The sequence below is a fragment of the Perognathus longimembris genome, chromosome 23, assembly GCF_023159225.1.
Source record: "Perognathus longimembris pacificus isolate PPM17 chromosome 23, ASM2315922v1, whole genome shotgun sequence".
In the NCBI taxonomy this organism is placed as follows: domain Eukaryota; kingdom Metazoa; phylum Chordata; class Mammalia; order Rodentia; family Heteromyidae; genus Perognathus; species Perognathus longimembris.
This window is the reverse complement of record NC_063183.1, coordinates 6,090,235-6,106,148: the sequence shown is the minus strand read 5'-3', so window position 1 is coordinate 6,106,148 and position 15,914 is coordinate 6,090,235. Positions and strand designations below refer to the sequence as shown.

The window sequence follows — 15,914 nt, the reverse complement described above, 5'->3', positions numbered from 1 at the left end:
CAAATAGGGGTGTGTGGCAGAGGGCAGAGTGGAGTGACAGGAAGAAGTGACCCATCTAAGGTCCTCTGCCTCTGCTGCCCAGGCTCTCGAGCGTTGTTTGTATCAGACCTTGCCTGCTCTCTCCTCCCCCACAGGCTGGAGTCTCTATGGAAAAACACCCACTGGGCGAGCCCTGGTACGGGAGGAGGTCCTGTGGCTCCCAGAATTCAGGTCCTTTCCCTGCTCACTGGCAATTATGGGCTGGCTTCTGGGAAAAGGGTAGATTGCATCAGACAGGCTCAAGGGGCGGGAACCAGCCTAGGGGCCCAGGAGACACAGCCTTATAAACAGCAGAGCCAAGAACTGGGAGGGAAGTGGAAGCCAGACAAAACAAAACTTTGAGAGGACTCCGCTAGAGCAGATCAGGCACCATGGCTACCTTGCCACCCGCAGACAGCCCGCCTGGGCAGCCCTTGAGCCCTGAGGACGAAGAGGCCAGCTTGGATGAGTACGATCTTTATAGCCTGAGCCATCCCTATGTGGGTAAGACTTGCTCTGCCATGTGCTCTGCCCTTCTGCTTCCCCCCTATCCTCCTACCCCATTCCAAGGACCTTGGAATGCCCACCTTTGCCTTCTGGCCAATTGAGCCCCCAAGTCACCCTTTCTCATCCCTTACCCATAAAGTGCTATCTTATTCAACCTTAGGGCCTCAAACCTCTGGTTGTCCCCACTCCACATCTGGGAACAGCTGGTTGAGGTCATGATTGTGATATGGTCTCTCTCTCTCTCACACACACACATACACACACACACACACACACACACACACACACACACACACACACCCTCTCTACCCTCCCTATCCTGCATCCCAGCCCATTAGTCTCCTCTAAGGTATCTGTCCACTTCTCCTCCCTCTCCTGTCCTGGCCACCAGCTGGTGGAGGCCGGAAAGGACGCACCAAAAGAGAAGCAGCTGCCAACACCAACCGCCCTAGCCCTGGTGGGCACGAGAGGAAGCTGGTGACCAAGTTCCAGAACTCAGAGAGGAAAAAGGCTCAGCGCTGAGTTGCTTAAAGGTGATGAGACAGCGGTTACATGGCCAAGGGAGAGTGCCTAGGCCTGGGGTGGCCTCACGTGGGTGGGTAGCCAAGAATGGTCATCGTTACCTAAAATAAAGTGAGATGCACATTTGACTTAGAGCTCCCTAGTGACCAGAGAGAAGGAGGGGGACCAGAGAACCTTTCCAATTAGTGGGCAATCTGTGTCCTCAGACAGGGAAATGGAGGCCAGAGAGGGTGGAGGTTCAAGAAAAAGAGGAGAGGCAGAATTAGAACCCAGGTCTCTTACTCCTTTCACCACCTGCTTTCTCTCTCCACAGATGAGGCTAGCCATGAACACTGCACCCACAGTGGAGACCGGACCGTGAGGAAATGAGGACCTGGGGGACAGGAGCCAGCCTCAGCTTCGTGTCCCCCCACCCCCCCGTACCCCACTCCCAAGACATCCCACCTGAGTAAGGACCCAAGGGGGGGTGGCGCACATCAGAAGCACCTGTAGGCCCAGCAAAAGAATAAGAGGCAGAATGAACGAGAGAGTGAAGAAGTACTCTCCAAAAAAGAAACTGAAGACACTGGAGCCCCCAGCGCAGCAGCAACAATAAACAATTTCAGCAGCTGCGTGTACCCAAATGTGTGTGTATGTGTGTTGCCCTGGCTCTGGGTGTGTTTCTGTTCAGGGAAGACTCTGCCTGCACATGTCTGTATTTGCACAAGCCATTGGGAGCATTTGTGCCAGCTGGACATTTTTACTTGCTGTAGGCTTGGAGTGGGGAGGGGTCCTTCCTATCCTTGTGTGTGCCTAGGTTGTAAGTCCCACAGCTCCTACTGAGTGTAAGGAAGTTTCCTCTCTCACTGCTCTGCGGCTAATGAAAGGAACCACTCCCCAACTTCTGTCCATCCTGGTATGGACAGATGTTCCTGTAAAACTTCCTTTATAAGGGTGTGTGTGTGTGTTCATATATATCACAAATATATGTACTAGAATTGTATATATAATATATGTATATATCATAGGATTGCATATGTATATATGTGTGTATATATATATATATATATCATACATACACACACATACTAGCTTCAGATCTCAGCCTTCTGAGTAGCTAGGATTACAGGTGTAAGCCATCAGCACTCTGTTGGGAATATATTTGTTTCAGTTATTATTCCTATTGTGCTCCTAGGGTTTGAATTCAGGATCTAAAACTTGCTAGACAAGCAATCTACCAATTGAGCTAACCCGAGTCCTTTTGTATATATATTTGGGGGAGGGGGAGTCCTGGGGCTTGAACTCTGGGCCTGGGCACTGTCCCTGAGCTCTTCAGCTCAAGGCTGGTGCTCTACCACTTGAGCCACAGCACCACTTCTGGTTTTCTGGTAGTTAATTGGAGATTAGAGTTTCACAGCATTTCCTGCCTATGCTGGCTTTGAACTGCAATCCTCAGGTCTCAATCTCCTGACTAGCTAGGATTACAGGTGTGAGCCACTGATGCCCGGCACTGAGCTTCTTTTGCTCAAGGCTAGCACTCCACCACTTGAGCCACAGCACCACTTCTGGCTTTTTCTGTTTATGTGGTGCTGAAGAATCAACCCAGGGCTTCATGCATGCTAGGCAAGCACCCTGCCACTAAGCCACATTCCCAGCCTTGAGCTATTTTTCAAATAGCTTATCCTAGGACTACAGTCTTTCTACCTATGGCTTCTCACATTGGTAGGACCATAGGTGTGCACCAACACACTCAACTATAAATTCACATGGGGTGTCTCTAACTTTTTGCCCAGGCTAGCCTTGAAATATTATCCTGCAATCTCTGTATTCTGAGTATTCAAGATTTCTGGAGTATATCACGATGGCCTGACCAAATATTATTTATTAATGGCATTTGCAAGAAGGAAAAATCCCTGAGATTTTAGCTACAAAGGGACTTTCCTTAAGTTATAAGTAGAGTTCAAATTCAGGGATCTGTATTTTCCTCAATTAGGAGATATCAAAGGGGTTTCCAGGGGCTGGGGATATGGCCTAGTGGCAAGAGAGCTTGCCTCGTATACATGAGGCCCTGGGTTCGATTCCCCAGCACCACATATACAGAAAATGGCCAGAAGTGGCATTGTGGCTCAAGTGGCAGAGTGCTAGCCTTGAGCAAAAGGAAGCCAGGGACAGTGCTCAGGCCCTGAGTCCAAGGCCCAGGACTGGCCGAAAAAAAAAAAAGGGGTTTCCAGCAGAGGGCTTGGAAAATCTGGGGAGTAAGATTCTCACCCACTATGGTAGGTCTGAGGAGCAGAGTTCTAGAAGAACAAACAACAAAGTGGTTGGACTTAAATGGATAGCTTGATTACAGCATAGATTGGACCAGGTACCGGTGGCTCACACCTGTAACTCTAGCTACTTAGGAGGTTGAAATCTGAGGTTTGTGATTAAAAGTCAGCCAAGGCAGGAAGAAGCAAGAGATTCTTACCCCCAATTAACTAGCAAAAAGCTGCAAGCAGAGCTGTGGCTCAAGTGGTAGAGAGCAAAGAAGCTATGGGAGAGTGCCCAGGCCCTGAGTTCAAGTATCACTACCAGCACAAAACTAATTAATTGGGGCTGGGAATATGGCCTAGTGGCAAAGTGCTCATCTCGTATACATGAGGCTCTGGGTTCGGTTCCTCAGCACCACATATATAGAAAAAGCCAGAAGTGGCACTGTGGCTCAAGTGGCCGAGTGCTAGCCTTGAGCAAAAAGAAGCCAGGGACAGTGCTCAGGCCCTGAGTTCAAGCCCCAGGACTGGCAACAAAAATAAGACAAAACAAAAAAATCTAATTAATTAATAAAAATAAGTACAGGTTGGGGCTATTGTAATGAAAACTCAGCCAAAATAAGGTAATTATTTCTCTCTATGGCACCAAGGGCCATGGCACCATGGGTTAAGATGGCAACTATTAGGAAAATGGAAAACAGAAAAGGAATAGGTCAGACTGGATCCTTAACAGGTGCTGTTTATTGCCAGCGAGGAGCACAGACCTTCCCATGGGATTGGAGGTTGTGCCAGGGGGTGGATTTGGGATAAGGCTTATATGGAGTCTGTGCCAGGAGGCAGAGGTTAATGAAAAAGTCCTGGGTCTAGGAAGTTGGGGGCTTTTCGCTGGGTCCACAATGGACTGTTTACATCTGGGCCCAGGTGTATTGCTCTGCCTGCACCACAAAACCTGGTTTTGCCTGTTGCTTGTACGTGCCTGGGACAATAGGGTGGGGTCAGTCCTTCAGCAACTTCATTCTTCATTGTGTTGATGAATCCAGTTATTTTTTAGGTCAGATTTTTTGCCATATTCAAAATGTACTGTCTAGCTGGGTATCGGTGGTTTGTTCCTGTAATCTTAGCTACTCAGAAGGCCGAGATCCAAGGATCACAGTTCAGAGCCAGCCAGGGCAGGAAAGTCTATGAGACTCTTTTTCTTTGCCAGTCCTGGGGCTTGAACTCAGGGCCTGAGCATTGTCCCTGCTCAAGACTAGCACTTTGCCACTTGAGCCACAGTGCCACGTCTGGCTTTTTTCTATGTATGTGCTGCTGAGGAATCAAACCCAGGGCTTCATGTATACGAGGCAAGCACTCTTGCTACTAGGCCATATTAACAGCCCTATGAAACTCTTATATCCAATTAACCACCAGAAAACCAGACGTGTAGCCCTGGCTCAAAGTGGTAGAGCCTTAGCCTTGAGTAGAAAAGCTCAGGGACAGTGCCCAGGCCCTGAGTTCAAGCCCCAGGACTGACAAAAAATAGCTTCTAGGCTGAAGGTGTGGTTCAGGCGGTAGAATGCCTGCCTAGGACCTTGATCCTTTTACTTAGACCTCTTAGGTACTGGGATTACAGATAGGATGGGGACATCTTTGTTGTTGTTGAGATGACATCATTTTGTTTGGGGGTTGTGGGTGTGCGCACCTGTGCGTGTACACACACGCCAGTCCTGGGGGATTTGAATTTAAGGCCTAGGTGCTGTCTCTGAGAGTTTTGCTTAAGTTTAACATTCTACTATTTAAGCTACAGCTCCAATTCTGGCTTTTTGGTGGCTAATTAAGAGTCTCTCCTGCCTGGATTAGCTTGAAATTGTACTCCTCAGATCCCAGCTTCCTTAGTATGTATGATTACAGATCAGCTACTAGGGCCCAGCTGAAGTCTTTTTTTTTTTTTCTTGGTCAGTCATGGGGCTTGAACTCCAGGAGGCTGGGCACTATCTGTGAGCTTATTTTGCTCAAGGCTTTGAGCCACAGCTCCACTCCAATTTGTAGGTGATTAATTTGAGGTAAAAGTCTCTTGGGCTGGGAATATGGCCTAGTGGCAAGAGTGCTTGCCTTGTACACATGAAGTCCTGGGTTTGATTCCTTAGCACCACATATATAGAAAATGGCCAGAAGTGGTGCTGTGGCTCAAGTGGCAGAGTGCTAGCCTTGAGCAAAAAGAAGCCAGGGACAGTGCTCAGGCCCTGACTGACCAAAAAAGAAGTCTCTTGCCCAGGTTGGCTTCGAACTATGATCCTCAGATCTCAGCCTCCTGAGTAGCTAGGATCACAGGCATGAGCCATCAATAGCCAGCTCTGGCTGGAGTCTTAATAACTTCCCTCCCCCTTCCCCCAGGCTGGCTGGGTGTCCCCAGCCTTTGGATTGCTACCTCCTGAGTAGCTGTCAAACATGAGGCACTGCTCCAGGCCACACCTATCTATTTTTAAGAGCCTTATCTAAAAATAAAACACATTGTGGCTCCAAATGTAGTCTCATGCCACACCCAACTACAAGAGAGTCTAGGAAATGTCATACTTAACTGCTTAGCCACAAGGTAGCCATATGTAGGTGAGGGTGGAGCTTTCCTAGTCAAAGGAGTAGGAGAAAATGAGTGCTGGACACAGTATGAATGAGACATGTGGCTGTCTTCTAGACTCAACCAAGGGGCAGGAGGAAGCTATTGCTCAGGGCCAGGGCAGATCTAAGGTGGCATATAAGCTCCGGGTGCAAAATGTGGGAGATGATTACTCTTACACCATGACAGAGGCAGCAACAAATCATAATAGATAACAGGCTAAAGTGGCTGAAACCCTTGAACTCCTGGAACCATGACTATCCATCTGCCTTCTGAGACCACTTCTGGGAAGGGCCTCAGTCACTTGAGTCATGCTTCCAGTACCACATTATTTTGCTTTATTGTTCAGATCGTTTCCAGTTTTATTTTTCATTTATTTATCCTGTCCAGGGCCAGTCTCAAACTGGAATCTTCCAGATCTCCACCTCTGGAGTAGCTAGGATTCCAGGCATGAGTCACCTACACTTAGCTCATATGACTCTTAACTTGTCCAGGAATTAACTTGTCCAGGAACAAAGCTTCAGGTTTTCTGATCCTTCTGTCTGAGGTGCTTTTGATCCCACTGTCTCAAAAGGCTGCAAGGCCCTCTCTCTTCAAAGTCTTTTCTGACTTGCACCTCTAGGATAACACTCCCACCCTCACCCCTCCCATAGAGGATCATGCCTCAAGACTGGGCCAATCTCACAGCTGCTGTGGCTAAGGCTCCTTTAGAATCAAGACCCTTTAGAATGCTTGCCTAGCATGCATGAAGCCCTGGGTTCAATTCTTCAGTACCACATATACAGAAAAAGCCGGAAGTGGTTGTGGCTCAAGAGGTAGAGTGCTAGCCTTGAGCAAAGAGAAACCAGGGACAGTGCTCAGGCCCTGAGTCCAAGCCCCAGGACTGGCAAAAAAACAAACAAACAAAAAAGAAAACAAAAGAATCAAAACTTTTTTGTTGGTCTCTTACTTTTGCTCTGTGAAAGATTTTTTTTTAATTGCTTTTTTTCTTTCAGCTGGTCCTAGAGCTTGAACTCAGGGCCTAGGCACTGTCCTTGAGCTTTTTGCTCAAGGATAGCACTGTACCATTTGATCCACAGCGCCACTCCCAGCCTTTTCTGAGTAGTTTATTTGAGATTAGAATCCCATGGACTTTTCTGCCTGGGCTGGCTTTGAACCACCATCCTCACATCTCAGCCTCTCGAGTAGCTAGGATTGGGGGCGTGAGCTACCAGCACCCAGCTTTATTGCTTTTTTGCTTTTCGTTTGTTTTCTTGCTTCCCAGTGCTAGGATTTGAGCTCAGGGCCTTAGACTTGCTAGGGAGGACCTCTGACACTTCAGCCACTTTGCAAGTCCTGCTCTCCCCACCCACCCCATATTGGTTATTTTAAAACTTGGGATCTTATTTTATGCCCTGCTCTGACCTAGCCTGTGGTCCTCCTGCTTGTGCTTCCCTCATTGCTGGCATGACAGGCACACACCAACACCCTCAGCCATTGGTTAAGATGAAGTCTTATGAACATTTGTTGTTGTTGTTGTTGTTGCCTGGACAGACACTGAACCACAACCCTAAATAGTTACAACTAGTAACTAGAAAGAAGCACAAGGTACTGATTTGAGAGATCTTATACTACTATTAATTCTTCATCAATTAGTGATGAAGCCCAGCCTCCCTTCTGTCCAAGAAAAGAGCAAGGGCTGAGAAACCCATGTCTCTTGTCATTGTGGCCACTCCCAGTACGGTGGGTCCTTTGGGGGGACCTGGTGAACCTCCTCCTGCTCCTGGCCTCTGATTAGCTTCTCCAGCCTTCACCCCACCCTCTGTCTACATGGACAGGTTTTCCTGGTTGTTCTGGCAGTTATTGGAATCGCCATACTTTTGGGTCAGGAAGGATCCTGTGGGAACCCTCCACAGCTGTCTTGGTCCCCTCTTTCCAACTCCCTTTCTTCCCCCCAACCTTCCAGGTGGCATGTAATGTCTGTTTCCCCAGCTATTTTTTTTTTTGGCCAGTCCTGGGCCTTGGACTCAGGGCCTGAGCACTGTCCCTGGCTTCTTCCCGCTCAAGGCTAGCACTCTGCCACTTGAGCCACAGCGCCGCTTCTGGCCGTTTTCTGTATATGTGGTGCTGGGGAATCGAACCTAGGGCCTCATGTATCCGAGGCAGGCACTCTTGCCACTAGGCTATATCCCCAGCCCTATTTTTTTTTTTTTTGATAGGGTAAGGTAGTTCCCTTCTGAGAATGGGAGAAATCACTGAGCTCAGTTTTCCTTTGGGAGCTGAAAGAAACTTCCCTGCGAGCTTTCTATATTGCAATGAGTGCAGTTCCTGGCAGCGAATTGAGAAACCCCAAAGCCAGCTGTCTCAGCTGCATGGAACCAAGTTTAAATTTCAGAAGGACTTGAAGTTAATGTTCAAGCAGTGCTCCTTATAGAGGTTACCACTAATAGTTATAATAGAGGGCCAAGATGGATGACCAGTCGCAGGGTTTTCCCACACCCCTGTTCCCCGCAGTGCGATTCTGCCTTCTGCTTTGTATGCCGCTCAACTGATTTCCGTAGCATTGAGAAATTACCTCCTTGCCTTTCTTACTCATATGTATTTAAAAAGGAAACTGTATAACATATCCCTCTCATAGAAAACCACAGTCAAGTGTCATAACTAGAAATTAACTGTAACAAGAAACAGTAATTTCTTTTCTAAGTTCATTTGTGCGTTACCTATGATCACCTCTGTGCATCAAGGGTCATACATGTGTCCACTTGGTCTGGGTACTAGTGGCTCACATTTGTAATCCTAGCTTCTTAGGAGGCTGAGACCTGAAGATTGAGGTTTGAAGTCAGCCCGGGGCAGAAAAGTCTCTGAGATACTTATTTTCAATGAACCACCAAAAGGCTGGAAGTGGAGCTTTGGCTGAGGTGGTAGAGCACCATACTTGGGCAAAAAAGCTAAAGGGAAGTTCCTAGGCTGTCAGTTCAAGTCCCAATACCAACACATACACAGACATACGTGCATGCATGTACGTGTGCGTGCGCCCGTGTATACACACACACACACACACACACACACACACACACACAGCCTAGCAGACATAAGGAGTCAGGGTGTTTTATAGTGAAGTCATTGACATTGATTCTTCATTAGCTCAATATACTTGGATGAGAGGTTAATCCACACAGGGATTGTGTGTGTGTGTGTGTGTGTGCGTGTGTGTGTTGGGACTAGGGTTTGAACTCAGGGCCCTGGAATTGTCTTTTAGCTTTTTTGCTCAAGGTTGGCACTCTACAACTTGAGCCACATCTCCACTTCTAGCTTTTTGGTGGTTAATTAGAAATAAAGAGTCTCGCAGACTTTCTTTCTCCTACTGGATTTGAACAGAGATCCTCAGATTCAGCTTTCTGAATAGCTAGGATTACAGGAGTACCAGTGCCTTGCTCACACCGGGACATTTTTGCTGTCTCTTGATTGGATGATTGTAAAAGTTAGCACATGGAGAAGAAGATATAGCTCTTCTTTTTCTTTTCTTTCTTTCTTCCCCCCACCCCTCTCCTTTTGTCAGTTGTGGGGCTTAAATTCAGGGCCTGGGTGCTGTACTTGGAGGCTAACGTTCTACTACTTTGAGCCATAGCTCTACTTCTGGGTTTTGAGTGCTTCATTGGACATAAGAGTCTCATGGGGACTTTTCTGCCCTGGCTGGCTTTGAACCATGATTCTCAGATCTCAGTCTCCTGAGTAGCTAGGATTATAAGCATGAGCCACCAGTACCTGGTGTGGATATACTTTTTTCTTCCTTTCATTTATTTTTCTTTCCTTTGTGTTGATTTAAGTTAAAATGAACTCTTCTCTCCTTCTTCCCTCCTCTGTCTTGTAACTGAATTTAGGACATCTCTATTAGTCTTTAGAGAGTCTGGGGAGAAAGGGCAATGGAAAATGCCCTATCCTCTGGGCCACCCCAGAGTGGGAGAGGCTGAGACTGACACCTAGGGCTTTGTCAACTAGAAACACTCTTTTCATCCTAAAACAATGTTCTCCTTTCCTTTCTAATTACAAAAGCAATTCTGATTAGGGAATCACTAGAGAATTTCCAATCAGGGGTCTGGTCCTTTGTTTTTGTTTTTGTTTTTGCCAGTCCTGGGGCTTGAACTAAGGGCCTGGGCACTGTTCCTGAGCCTCTCTGTGCTCAAGGCTAGCACTCTACCACTTGAGCCATAGCACTACTCCTGGCTTGTTCTGTTTATATGGTAGTAAGGAATCGAACCCAGGGCTTCATGCATGCTAGGCAAGCACTCTACCACTAAGCCACATTCCCAGCCGGGATCTGGTCCTTTGTAACCCGAAGAGCACACCCTTCTCCTAACACTTGCAAAACATCTGGATTATGAAATTAATCCTGTAAAAGTTTTATGAGATGCTCACCCCAGCTTAGATAAGCTTATCTTGTTTTCTTCTCCAGACAAATAGTCTAGAGGTTTTAAACCTTTCTTTTGGGAGAAAGGAACATTTATTATTCAACAGCTGTTTTCTAAGTACCTGACTAAATGTCAGGAAACAGTCTAAAACTACAACTTAGTTGAGGCATCTTTCCTCATAGAACTTTCCTAAATGATGGAAAGTGAAAAGCAATAAGAATTTTAGAATGTATGTGCCCTTTAGCACCTTGGTTGAAAGAAGCCTATGGAGGAAGACAGCATTGAAGCAAGTCCAAAAAGAAGTTTCAGTCACATTAAAATTCATTCTCATGTGCTATGTATTGCTGTGTGTTTTTGATTATTAGCCATTTTCTCATTAGGACCTGAACATAGTAAATGCTTAAGTAAGCAAGGCACAGGAGCCGGTGGCTCATGCCTGGAAAGAGGCTGACATCTGAGAATCACAGATCAAAGCCAGCCTGGACCGGAAAGTCCATGAGACTCATACCTTCAATAAACTACCAAAAAGCTGGAAGTGAAGCTGAGGCTCAGGAGGCAAAGTGCTAACCTTGAGCAAAAGGAGTTCAGGCACAGTGTGCAGGCCCTGAGTTCAAGCCCCAGGACTGGAAAAAAAGACAAGAAAGAAAGAAAAAAGAGAGTGAGTGAGAGCGAGCAGGGGCGAGAGAGACAGAGAGAGAGAGAGAGAGAGAGAGAGAGAGAGAGAGGAAGGAAGGAAGGGAGGAAGGAAGGAAGGAAGGAAGGAAGGAAGGAAGGAAGGAAGGAAGGAAGGAAGGAAGGAAGGAAGGAAGGCAAGCTGTGCACTGTAATAATCACACCTCTAATCCTATCTACTCAGGAGGCAGAGATCTGAGAGTCTCACTTCAAAGCCAGCTAGGGCAGGAAAGTTCATGAGACTCTTACCTCCAGTTAACCACCAAAAAGCCACAAGTGGAGGTGTGGTTTAAGTGATAGAGCACCAGCTTTGAGTAAAAAGTCTAAGGGATGGGAAAAGCAAAGGAAGTGGTGACATTGTCCAAAAAAGAATTGTACTCATTGTCAAACTTATGAAATGGTAGCCTCTCTGTACAACTATACTAAAAAGATAACTAAGGGACAGTACGCAGGCTTTGAGTTCAAGCCCCAATACTGCATGAAAAAAAGTAAAAGTAGTTTCTAAGTTTTAGAACTAGGATGCAATTTTGCTCTCAACCACAGACTGGTGGAAAGATGACTCTGAACCACTCGTTCACTTATTTCCCTTTGTATCCCTGTCTCTGGGCTCAGACATGGGGGTGGCCTCTGGAAATTGTATATGGACTGAGCTAGGCAATTAAGATAAATAGCATTTCCCAAGATTCAAATTGTTCCTCTGGAGGCTTGGGCTGCACACCCTAGTTTAGACCGTCTGAAGCTTTTTTCCCACTGAGATGGGTCCAGTCACATGCAGGACAGGATGGCCCCTTACTACAATCCCAATTACTACAGAAATAGAGGTGGGAAAATTCTGGTCTGAGGCTGGCCCAGGCAAAAGTGTGAAATCCAGTCAAACAAACAAGGGAAAAAAAAAAAAAGCTGGGCGCTGGTGGCTTAGGCCCATAATCCTAGCTATTGAGGAGGCTGAGATTTGCAGGCAGGAAAGTCCATGAGACTCTTCTCTCCAATTAATCACCAGAAAACTGGAAGTAGAGCTGTGGCTCAAAGTGGTGGAGTGGCCAAAGAGCAGGACTGTGACTCAAGTAAGGTTGATTAAGTCTCTGAATTCAAGCCTCAGTAACACACACACACACACACACACACACACACACACACACACACACACACTTGGTAGGCAGAGATCCAGAGGATCAAGAGGCCAGACTAGGAAAAAGTTAACGAGACCCTCATCTCAACAAAATAATCTAGGTATAATGGTACACGTTTGCAATCCCAGCTACTCAGGAGGCCTAAGTAGAAGGGATATATTATATGTATCCCCCCCTTTTTTTTGTTGTAATTTGTTTCATTGGTTGGTCAGTTGACTGGCTTAGGAGGATTTTTGGGTTTTTGTATGTGTGTGTGTGCTGGTAGAAGGCCTTGCCCTTTTGCCTAGCTTTTTCACTCAAGGCTGGTGCACTACCATTTGAGCCACAGCTCTATTTCCAGCTTTTTGCTGCTTTGTTTTGTTTTTGCCAGTTCTGGGGCTTGAACTCAGGGCCTGAGCACTGTCCCTGGCTTCTTTTTGCTCAAGGCTAGCACTCTACCACTTGAGCCACAGTGCCACTTCTGGCTTTTTCTATATATGTGGTGCTGAGAAATTGAACCTAGGGCTTCATGTACACGAGGCAAGCACTCTTGCCACTAGGCCATATTCACGGCCCCTTTTTGCTGCTTTGTTGGAGATAAGAGTCTCATGGACTTTCCTGCCTGGACTGACTTCAAACCATGATTCTCAGATCTCAGCCTCCTGAGTAGCCAAGATTACAGGTGTGAACCACCAATGCCTGCTTGTATGTGTCCTTTTGTACAAATCACCCCACTCTTCCAGGAGTGGGGTTCATGCAGTGGACAGGACTGGCTAGGGGCACGGTGGCCAGGGGTGACTATGGGGAGGTAGAGGCCCAGGGAGGCTTCTGGGCTGTGACATATATATACATATATATGTATATATATATGTATATATATGACATATATATGTATTTGGGGGTGACCTCCAGTCCCTTTCTGCCTATGGCTCCTCCTCCTTGTCCTGTACCCCAACTACCCCAGCTCTGACTCCAGTCTCTTCTCTCTTCACCCTCTTCCCCACCCCTTTCCCTCTCCTTCAGCCCTATTAATGACAGCTAGCATTTCTTGAGAACTTCTTATGGGTCAAGCTTTAGATTCTAATAATAGCTAAACCTCAGGCTTACCAGACACCACCCTGTGCTAAAGCATTTCACACAGCGAATCCTCTAATCTGAGGAGTTTGTGTTCTTCCTTTTCTTCTCATGGGTAGATGGGAATAGTGAGGCACAGAGAAGTTGAGGAACTTGCCAAGGGTCACACAGCTATTCAGTGCCAGCCCCATCAGGACATACTTCAAAGACTCCACAAGGGGCTTGGATGTCCAATTTCTTTCTGCATCCCTGATGTTGCCCCTAAATGTGCCCCTGTCATGAGCAGATGGCTCTGGAGGGATGGGGAGAGTGTTCTTTCATTCCTGTGTGGAGAAGGAGATCACCAGGTCCTGGCAGCCTCTGGGGAGGGCAATCAGGTGAGGGGAGGGGAGCCTTTCCTCCAAGGGATGCTGATTCCTGAGGCTGTGGGAATGCCTATGGGCACAGGGCCAGAACTGAGCCTACTAGGGGCTGGAGGACAGGGAGGGTGGCCAGGACTGTAGGGTGTGAGAAGGAAGCCTAAGAGGGTGGGGCTACTGAGAAAAGGGACAAGAGGCATGAAAAGTCCCAGTTCGAGTCCCTGTGCCACTGTGCTGTTTCCTGTGTGCGCTTTTTTGAGTCACACAATGGCCACTCTATGCTTCAGTTTCCGCATCTGTAAACTGAGGCCCACACCCCCCAGCCCTGTTTGGCTCTCATCCTGGATCTGAAGATGAATTTAGGAGAATTTAAGCTTGGCCTGGGCTTGGGAGTTGCACAGACCTAAACTCCTCTCTTTTGGAGTTCAGTACTTCCCAGTGTGGGGTCAAAACCAGTGGAGGAGGCAAGTTGTGCAGCAGAATAGGGACTCCAACTTAACCAGCAAAACGCAAGGCTGGAGGCCTGGCTCAAGTTGGTAAAATGCTAGCTGAACAAGAAAGCCAAGTGAGGCCCTGAGTCTAAGACCCAGTACTTCCAAAAAAGGAAAAGAATGCCAGGCACCTGTGGCTTATACCTGTTATCCAAGCTGCTCAGGAGACAGAGATGGTTTGAAGCAAGCCTGGGCAGCAAAGTCCAGTGAGACTCTTATCTCCAATTAACCACCTCAAAGCTGGAAGTGGAGCTGTGGCTCAAGTGATAGCCTTGAGTGAAAAAGTTCAGGGACAGTGCCTAGGCTCCGAGTTCAAGCCCCAGAACTGATACAAAAAGGAAAAAGAAAAGAAAAAGAAAATCTTAGCCTCAAGGCTGAAACAGAAGGATCAGAGCTTTCAGGATTGGTATATGTGCACCAAGAGAGGGACTGTGGGTTTCCTTCAAGCTCCTGTCCTGGGAGGGAAAGCTGTGCCTGCATCAGAATCTCTCCAAATGTCTTGGAAGCTTCTAGCCTTCTGCCTTTCCCTTTCCTTATCCACAGAACAGCTGTGTGTGTGTGTGTGTGTGTGTGTGTGTGTGTGTGTGTGTGTGTGTGTGTGTGCGTGCGTGCGTGTGCCAGTACTGGGGCTTGGACTTAAGGCCTCAGCTTTGTCCTGGGCTCTGTTCCTTAGCTTTTTCTGGTTAAGGCTAAGGCTCTACTACTTGAGCCACAGCTCTACTTCTGGCTTTTTGGTGATTCATTGGAGATGAATCTCATAGATTCTTCTCCCTGGATGAGCTTCAAACTGGGATCCTCAGATCTCAGCCTCCTGAGTAGCTAGGATGACAGGCATGAGCCACCAGTGCCTGGCTTCCCTGGGCCATTTTGGTTTCATTGAAATTTTAGTTTTGATGAAATTTTGGTTTCACCCAAGGGTTACTGCAAGCCTCAGAGCTGATATCATAGAGCCCAGGGGTTCCCCTGCAGCCCAAGCTGGAAACAGGACAGCCCAAGCTGTCCCTGTGTGTCTCCCCTCCCAGAGGGTACCCTCAAGTCACATCTGCAGAATGCAACACTGCTCTGAGTCCAGGAGTGTCCCTCAGGCTTGGGAAAGAACCAGAAACCAGGCTCATGGTTCCTTTCTTTGTGTTCCCGCCCAGTTTTAATTTCCTTACATAATACTAGTGACCACCCTTGAAAACTTCTGTCACGTTTCCCTGAGGAAACTGAGGTCTAAAGCAGGCCAGTGACTCACCTGAGGTCTACGTTGGAGTCCATACCCCAGTCTTCCTGGTTTCCTTTCTCCTCATTCTCACCACATCACTTCCATTTTCCCCAAGCCGCAGACCCATCCACCAATGCCTGCTCATGGAAACTGAGGCCCAAGTAGCCACAGACTGGTTAGAGTCACCTTCCAAGAACATGCACAGGGTGCTGGGGCCTGATCCAAGCTATTTGGAAGTGTCTGATACCCCATCTCAGCCAATAATAAATAGGGTCCTCTTTAGGCCAGTTAGGACAAAAGGGAGACTCTACTAAAAAAAGAAAAATAACTATACCAAGTGCTGTAATCCTGTACACCAAGTGCCTGTAATCCTGGCTACTCAGGAGGCTAAGATCTGAGGATGGTAGTTTGATGCCACTCTGGGAAGGAAAGTCCATTGAGCCTCTTATCTCCAATGAACTACCAAAGAGCTGGAAGTAGAGCTATGGCTCAAGTGGTTGAGCAAAACCAAAGACTCAGGGACAGTACCCAGGCCTGAGTTCAAACCCAGTACTAGCACACAAGCACAAAAAAGAAAACCATGAATGTAAACTTGCTGGAGGGGAATAGGTTGAGGATGGGGATGTGTTTCATGGAAGCAACTGCCTCCTGGTGAAGGGCAGAGAAAGGAACAGGGGCAAAGGGTCTCTGGGAACCTTAAGAAAAGATGGGTGCTGGGTGCCGGTGGCTCACGCCTGTTATCCTAG

General features: G+C 47.4%; 1 protein-coding gene across 1 annotated transcript; it reads left to right on the top strand.

The window, feature by feature from the left end:
• Positions 1 to 304: 304 nt before the first annotated feature.
• Positions 305 to 1,664, top strand: Nupr1 (nuclear protein 1, transcriptional regulator). The gene is made up of 3 exons (XM_048332532.1): positions 305 to 522; positions 917 to 1,079; positions 1,357 to 1,664. Exons 1-2 carry the CDS (start codon positions 411 to 413, stop codon positions 1,045 to 1,047), a joined length of 243 nt encoding a protein of 80 aa, XP_048188489.1. The 5' UTR covers positions 305 to 410; the 3' UTR covers positions 1,048 to 1,079; positions 1,357 to 1,664.
• Positions 1,665 to 15,914: the final 14,250 nt, after the last annotated feature.

What these genes read in the sequence shown, in the direction of transcription:
- Nupr1 (XM_048332532.1), top strand. Translation starts at nt 411, where the DNA reads ATGGCTACCTTGCCACCCGCAGACAGCCCGCCTGGGCAGCCCTTGAGC. An exon ending in CCTGAGCCATCCCTATGTGG is followed by an intron (nt 523 to 916) that starts GTAAGACTTGCT and finishes CCTGGCCACCAG; the next exon opens with CTGGTGGAGGCCGGAAAGGA.